General features: G+C 47.3%; 1 protein-coding gene across 1 annotated transcript; it reads left to right on the plus strand.

Moving 5' to 3' along the window:
* The first annotated feature begins 525 nt into the window (after nt 1–525).
* Nucleotides 526–1,458, plus strand: NFILZ (NFIL3 like basic leucine zipper). The gene has a single exon (XM_054650389.2). It carries the CDS (start codon nt 526–528, stop codon nt 1,456–1,458), a length of 933 nt encoding a protein of 310 aa, XP_054506364.2.
* Nucleotides 1,459–8,579: the final 7,121 nt, after the last annotated feature.

The following is an 8,579-nucleotide window of genomic DNA, read 5'->3' on the forward strand; positions in this document are numbered from 1 at the left end:
TTGGTGTTTGAGAAATAAAGAAAACTGCCCAATTAACAGAAGATAACTGTTGCTATAGGACCCAAAAGAACACAAACTCACACCGCTGTTCTCAAGGTGAAGAAAAAGGGAAGTTTATTTTCTGAGTCCAATATTTATAGTTTTCCAAGAGTGACAGTGGATTGGAGGGTGACAGTGCCACCTCTCCAATGACACTGGACAAACCAACAGTCCATCAACCTTCTCCTCCTCCATAAAGGAATGCAAAACAATGAGTTATTTACAGAAAGTGTGAGAGAAAGTTCACTACTAGAACGTCAACATCAGAAGGCTTAGAAAATCTTAAAAAACCAGGGTGACAGATAACTGCCCCACCTCTGACAGACAGGAACAGATACACACCCCCATTTCCATCCTAAGACACAGAGACAAAAACCAACCCCATTCCCATATTAATTTACCCAATGGCACTAATTAACAGCACCATTAGAAACAACTAACGAGCGTTCTCATTCCAACAGAGCCCCAGCTGCCCTCCCCACCACCATGGAGCACTTCCTAACCACTCCAAGCGAGCTGGTGCTGCAGCAGGGCCAGGCCCAGCTGCTCCTGGGGAAGGCGGGCGGGCACTCCCGGCGGAAGAGGGAATTCATGCCAGATGACAAGAAGGACACCATGTACTGGGAGAAGAGGCGCAAGAACAACGAGGCCGCCAAGCGCTCGCGGGAGAAGCGGCGCCTCAACGACGTGGCCATGGAGAGCCAGCTGGCAGCGCTGAGCCGCGAGAACGCCGTGCTCAGGACAGAGCTGCTCTCCCTCAAGCTGCGCTTCGGGCTCCTCAGCCCCGTGCCCAGCCCCTACCAGGGCCACCCCCTCGGGCTCTACCTCAGGGGGCACCGGGCAGCCTCACCCCTGCTGGGTGTGGAGCCCTTTGCTGGTGACTCCTGCTGCCCTGCCCAGAAGAGTTTTGTGCCCAAGGTGCTGGAACCGGCTGCGTTTCCTTGCAAGACCTTCAGCCCTTCCACAAACATCCTCGGCTGCGACTCCAAACCCATTCCCATGGACACACGTGGCCTCCAGCAACCCAAAAGGTTTGAGGAATCCTTTAGCCCCAAAAGGTTTGAGGAATCCTTCAGCCCCAAAAGGTTTGATGCACCCTTCAGCCCCTCAGTTTGCTCCCCATTCCTCAGCTACCCCTGCCCAGACAAACACCCCTTCCCCTGCCCTTGGCTGGGCAGCGCCTGCTTCTTGTGCCCATCGCCCGCCATGGCCGAGGCCAGGAAGGAGAGCAGCACCGTGGTGTCGGATGAAGATGACGAGCAACAAGTGCCCAAAACTTCTCCTGTGCCCTCCTGCAGCCTGCCCTGCCCCTCGGAAGAGCAGCTGAAGGGCCGGAGCTTTGCTGCTCTCCCACACAAGCTCCGGATTAAAAGCAAAGCTCTGGGCACTCTGGAGGAGACTGGGCTGGACTCACACTGAGGCAGCACAGGAATGGCTGCTGTGGGGCCAGGGTGAGACATCCCAAGGAAAAGAAGGGTTTGGAAGGACAAGGTGAGAGGGAAATGTCTTTTTCTCCAAAGATGGACATAATTTTCCCTGCTCTGTGTAGATGCTGAGGGTGTTTCTGGGGCTGCACCACCACAGCATAACTGCAGCTGGCCAGGACCCTGTGGTCACCCCCTGGTCTCACTGGTGGCTCTGCTACCACAGCAAGCTCAAACTGGAGGTGTGAAGGGGCAGGAAGAGGCCAAGACAGGGGAGATGGTCACACAATGTGACACCACTACAGCTGGTGGGGTTATCAACTATTGTAGTCACCTTTGCTTCATCACCACCTTCATCCTCACCAACGTGCCTGAAGTCAAAATTACTTGACAGGAAACTGTTGATGGAACCAGTTTCAGACCTGTCAGGTATCTGGAGAAAATAAAAAGCAGTTGTGACTCTGGGAGCATGGATTTACACTGACATGAAATGAAAGCAGGACCTCCTGCACTTTATTCCAGTTTACCATAACTTATCTCCAGAGAGAACAAAGTCTTTCTCTGTGACCAGACATGCTGTGGTCCAGAAGACTTCATTTATCTTTGCAACTGTTATTATGGAAGACTAAATATTATTTTTTTATTATTATTATTGAAATGAAAAAAATATTTTAGTTTTGCTTATTTCTTTTAAAAAGGCATTTTCAAAGCTGATCTTTGTGTATTTGGGAACTCATTATCAAACACCTGCACATGGTGTTTGTATTCCTGCATCTGCTGGGACCCAGTCCCTGTCCATCCTGACTTCTGCCTTCTTTTCCTTTGTGAAAGCCTCAGGGAGAGCAGCCTCCTGCAGGGCTCTGGAGCCTGTTTGGAGCTGTTCCTCACTTTTCAAACCAAAGAGAATTCTCAGGGATGCACTCCAGGTACAGCTGTGACTTCCTCTCCTCAGATCTTTCCTGCTTTGTCTCTTTTCCCAAGAAAAGGATAATCCTGCAGTTGTGATGTTGCTGTGTCTGTTAGCCCCAAACATTTTTTTGACATGTTGGACAAGACCAGCCCAATCTGATGACTCCATCAGATTAGAAGAATAAGATCTCAATGTGAAAAAACAACTTCAAACTGCTCTCCTCTGCCCCAACCACACATTTTCAGTCTGTGTCCCATGTCCCAAAAAATAAAAGAGCTGCAGGGCCCTTCTGGGAACCAGAGCTCAACATCCTGGCTCACACAGGAGGGCTTGGAGCACCCTGGGACAGTGGAAGGTGTTCCTGCCATGACAGGGATGGGACTGGGTGTGTTTTAAGGTCCCTTCCAACCCAAATCATCCTATGATCCATGAAAACTTCAGGCTCTGGAGAATAAGGACCATTGACAAGAGTGTTTTCCTAGGAATCATTTAATAGCCAATAAAGGAATGCAGCAATAATAGGACCATGCAAAAGGACAGCCCACACTGCCTGACAGAGGATGCAACAATCCCTCAAACTGGTTTGGAAAAGAGTGAGAGCTGTACAAGGGTTCTGAACTGGGGAGGGACCAACAGGTGCCCAATAAAACAGGAGCTGCAAAAGGTGTCTTGGTTTGACTGTTGGGACTGGATCTGCATCTTTCCCCCTCAGGAACAGCCAGCATGATAACTCCATCCAGTGAGAACAAGTGGGAACAAGCAGGGAGCTGTGGGCACCCATTCCTCTGTCCATAAAGGTGTTTTCCCTCTGCCTGTGCCCCTGTTCCCACAGCAGGACCCCCAGCTCCCAGCACAGACCCTCCAGCATGGGGTGTGGGCTCTGTCCCGGCTCACCCCTGTTTATGGGGACACCCCACAAGGACCAGTCCCTGTTCTGGGCCAGGATCAGTGCAGAGAAATGGGCAGAGCTTCCTGGCACAGCTGCCAGGGCACAAGGGGAGCTCTCCTGTACCCCTGGCATGAGGGGAAACCAGAGCTGCAGCCGCTGCTCAGGGTGAAAGGCGAGGCAGTGATGCTCTGCAGATTAAAGGAAACCACACGTGGTTCCATTTCCTGCCCCATTCCGGCTGTCCCCTCTTCCCCTCACAAGGGCCAGGGACAGCCCACGGCAAGGAGCAGGCACAGAAACGATTTTAGTGAAAGAAATCACCTCCCTCCCATTCCTGCTGTTCCCAGTCCCTGTGGGATCAGCTTTTCCCCCCACTGGGCTGGCTCTGTGTGCTTGCCAAGAATTCGAGATGCAGTGAGGGGATGGGATGGAGCTCAGTTTAATCTGTAGGATGGATTTGAGGTTAACGTGTTGCCTCCAGGACCTGCTGTCCCTCCTAACCCTGCTGCACCCCCTGATCCTGCTGTCTCTCCTAATCCTGCTGTCCCTCCTAACCCTCCTGTTCCTCCCATCCCTCCTGCCTGTGGCCCAGTGATTCAATCCCCAGAAATTTAACCCTGCAAGTGCCCAAAGGTGATTTTTTGTGGGGTGTTGAGAAGGCTGAAGAAATGAGTAACATTTCCTGTTTGCTGTGTCCCTGCTCTCACAGAAACCAGGGGCCAAACCCAGTCTGGAGTCAGGGCTGGTGGCACTGGGAGCTGTTGGGTGCCTGTGGAGGGAGTGGGAGGGTGGGACAGCAGCAGGAAAGGCAGCACGAGATGGGGACAGGGTGTACAGTGAGCCAGCCCTGGTCCCACACCTGCCTCACCTCACAGCTGCTCCCACACCTGCTCCCCTCTTTCCCCTGCTCCAGGGTTTCCTCCCCTCCAGGGTCACTCACCTGGAGGAGATGCAGGTGGAGATGGTTCTTCCCCTCCTTCCACACCTTCACTGCTCCTTTGCTGCTTTGTCCTAGAAAATTTCCTACTTGGGGAATATTAGTTTGTCCATCCATCCATCCATCCATCCCTCATCCATCCATCCCTCATCCATCCATCCATCATCCATCCATCCCCCATCTATCCATCCATCCATCATCCATCCATCCATCCATCCATCCATCCATCCATCCATCCATCCCTCATTCATCCCTCATCCATCCATCCATCCATCCATCCATCATCCATCCATCCATCCATCCATCCATCCATCCATCCATCCATCCATCCATCCCTGTCCATCCATCCATCCATCCATCCATCCATCCATCCATCCCTGTCCATCCATCCATCCATCATCCATCCATCCATCCCTGTCCATCCATCCATCCATCATCCACCCATCCATCCATCATCCATCCATCATCCATCCCTCATCCATCCATCCATCCATCCATCCATCCATCCATCCATGCATCCATCCATCCCTCATCCATCCATCCCTGTCCATCCATCCATCCATCCCTCATCCATCCATCCATCCATCCCTCATCCATCCATCCTTCCATCCATCATCCATCCATCCATCCATCATCCATCCATCCATCCATCCATCATCCATCCATCCATCCATCCATCCATCCATCATCCATCCATCCATCCATCATCCATCCATCCATCCATCCATCATCCATCCATCCATCCATCCATCCATCCATCCATCCATCCATCCATCCCTCATCCATCCCCCATCCATCCATCCATCATCCATCCATCCATCCATCCATCCATCCATCCATCCATCCATCCATCCATCCATCCATCCTCCATTATCCCAAGTTCCACATTCAGTAACACCCTCAGGAAAGTTCCATTGTTGTACCAATTGTGAGGCTGGGCTGGAAGTGAGCTAAGCTATTCCTGCCTCTGCTTAGGCTTAGTTAATTCTTTAATTAGTCTTTGTTCCAAAGTCATTTCGGGCAGTTTTCAAGCTGATTAATTACTGGGCTGTGCATTCTAGAATAAAAATTCCTCTGTGTGTCCTAAGAGGGGGAGACAAGGGAGATATTTCCTCTTTGGAAAACTATTCCAGTATTTTTTATCTGTCTGCCAGGAGAGGGAGGTTTTGCCTTTGAGCTGGCAGGAGGTACCTGAGAGGGACACACTGCAGACACCTAAATATATTTCAAGGGACATGGAGAATGGGAGAAGGGGAAAATTGCCCAGTGCTTTCCACACCTTAGAACGAGCTGGCACCCAGGGAAAGTGGGCAGAGGCTCTGCAAAAGCTGCAGGATGGATTTTTATTGTGCAGCTCGTGACTAAACCCGGCAGTAAGGGACCACGGGGTCATAAAACAAGGAGAGGATTTCAGGAAGGATGAATCTGCTGGGAGGAATTGGAGACTGAGCTGGGGGAGTGTGATGGTGCTCTCAGGGGTCCCAGGATGAGGGAAGAGATGAGAATCTTGACTCCATGTTTCAGAAGGCTGATTTATTATTTTATGATATATATTATAAGAAAATGATATACTAAAGCTATACTAAAAGAATAGAAGAAAGGATTTCATCAGAAGGCTTGAAAAGAAAGGAATGATAATAAAATCTTGTGACTGACCAGAGAGTCTGAGACAGCTGGACTGTGATTGGCCATTAATTAAAAACAACCACGAGACCAATCACAGATCCACCTGTTGCATTCCACAGATGATAATCATTGTTTACATTTCATTTCTGAGGCCTCTCAGCTTCTCAGGAGAAAAGATCCTAGCAAAAGGATTTTTCATAAAACGTGTCTGTGACAGGGGAGACTCTGGCTCAGGGGAGCTGGGGGTGGGTGATGCTGCTGCTGCTCCCCCTGGGGTTCCCTGAGCACCCCCCAGCTTTGGGGACAAGCCTGGCTGGAGCCAAAGCCTCATCCAAATGTTCCTCCATGCCCATGCTTCAGAAAGGGGAAATTCTCTGTTGCCAGACACAGTGAACTCCAAAAAGACCCAACAAATCCCACCCATTTCAGGCACTGTGTGTCACACACTGCAGAGCTGGGCTAGGAGATGAGCACAGAGCTTTCCCTTCAGAGCATGAGTTAATGCTGACCTTTAGCTTAGGCTCAGGCCCCAAACTGAATCATTGCTGAGGCACAAAACGTCAGCAATGACTTCTGGAAAGAAGTGCCCTGCTTGCACACTGGGGAATCCCTGGGAGGGCAATGCTAATTCTAAAATCAGTTTTTAATTTAATTTGGGTTCTATTTCTAGCATTATAAAATAATCAGAAGGGAAAAGTCCAAACCATACAGCACAAGCAGCATTACCCATCTGAAAATGAGCTGCACCCTGCATTTCATCCTGGTTCCTCTCACCCAGGAGAGCAGACACTGTTCAGATCAAACTGAATTTCCCCAGTCCCATCCCACAGAATCCTTTCCATTTAATGTTTCACCTAGAAGCATTTCTAGAAAAATGGGTTGGTCTTTTTGTGGAAAAGGAAATAATCAGCATGCCCTGGGTTGGTGTTTGCACCATCAAATCCCAGGGGAGCCGGGCAGGGTCAGGCCTGACCTGCAGCTCAGGGGGAGGTTTTGGGGTCCCTGCAGGGCACAGGGTTGGGGTTCTTCCCAAATCCCAGCCACGGGGCTTTGCACAGGTTGGGCAGGAGTGGGGAGGAAATGCAGCATCACTTCCCTGAGTTGTTGGTGAACCTGCTCTGACCCTGGGGTGAGTCACAGCCTCTGGACTGGGGTTTAGGCTGGGCTTTGCTGTTTCCTACACAGAGATCGTGTGGGGATTGGCTGAGTGCTGACCACAGGCAGCTTTTCTGCCCCTTATCTCCTGCTGGCCTTATCAGCTGCTCCCTGCCTGCTAGGCCAGCTCTGTTGGACCTGTCCATTTCCTGCTGAGCCTTGTTCCCCCTGTATCTCCCTTGCCTTGAAGGAATTTAATAAACTAAGTTGTTAACTAAGTAAATAATTCATACTATTTCTCTTACACTGAACAATTTGTTAACTAATGTTCAAAGTGTAAGACTCAATATATAATATATAATATATAATATATAATATATAATATATAATATATAATATATAATATATAATATATAATATATAATATGTTATATGTTATATGTTATATGTTATATATTATATATTATATATTATATATTATATATTATATAATAGACAATATATAATATGTAATATATAATATATAATATGTAATATATTATATATTATATATCTCTACAAAACAAAACTATTGATTTTCTTTTGTTAGCACACAGACATAAATATAAACATTTTGATAAAATGTATTGTATGAATCTCCAACCACTCAATATCTATACATAAGAACATACAACAATTAAAAGGAAATATAACCAAACTGAAAGCCAAAAAAAGATCACAGTTAAATAATCTATTTGATTAATTAAAGCTTACACCAATTTAAGGAAAACTTTTAAAAAATAAACATGTATGTACTAATTATCATCATAATATTTATACCTTATCTACTTCAGTGTATCCAACAGAAGTTCAACAAAACAGTCAAAAAGTATTCATAATTCAAACAAGAGGGAGAGATGTGAGAGATATATATATATTATATATATAATACATCCTATATATTAGGTATATTATGTATATTATGTATATTATATATATAAATATATAAAATATATATAATATATATAATGTATATAATGAATATATATATATATATATATATATATATATATATATATATATATATATATATATAAAAAATAAAATTTATATTCTCCTTCACACCCTCCCATTTGAAAATCCCCTCCTTTGTGCAAACTGGTCCCAGTTCCCTGTCTGTCTCAGTCACCCCAGGGCTGGTCAGGCACAGTCTGGGAAAACTTGGAAAATGTTTGTAAAAGCTGGGGTTTGGAGGGTATTTTAAAGGTATTTGGAGGGGGTTTTAAGGGTAGTGGAGGATTTTTATGTGCCCACCCACATCCCTGTTGTTGGAAGGGACAGAACTTGAGGCTCAGCACTTCAGGAGCTGCTGGGTGCAGAGGAAATTGCACAGGAAAATGTTTTGGTGCCTGCTGGACTTCCAGGGCTGGAGATGTGCATGGCCATGGAATTCTCTGATTTATCCAACAGGGATTTTGTGATGATAATCCTCAAAATGCCTGGGAGGTCCATCTGTCTTTCTACAGCAGGGTCAGGCTGGGACAGAGCTGGGGAAATGGTCTGGAGACACCTCCTGACCATCCCCTGGGGTGACCTCAGCCTCCTGTGTCCCCTCAACTGCAGCTCCATCCTTCGGCTTGCAAAGGGACAAAGCAGATTTTGCATTTTGGTGCAAAAAGC

The sequence above is a fragment of the Agelaius phoeniceus genome, chromosome 29 (assembly GCF_051311805.1).
Source record: "Agelaius phoeniceus isolate bAgePho1 chromosome 29, bAgePho1.hap1, whole genome shotgun sequence".
Taxonomy (NCBI): Eukaryota; Metazoa; Chordata; class Aves; order Passeriformes; family Icteridae; genus Agelaius; species Agelaius phoeniceus.

Excerpts from the sequence above, each read along its gene's own strand:
- NFILZ (XM_054650389.2), top strand. The coding sequence starts at position 526 with ATGGAGCACTTCCTAACCACTCCAAGCGAGCTGGTGCTGCAGCAGGGC.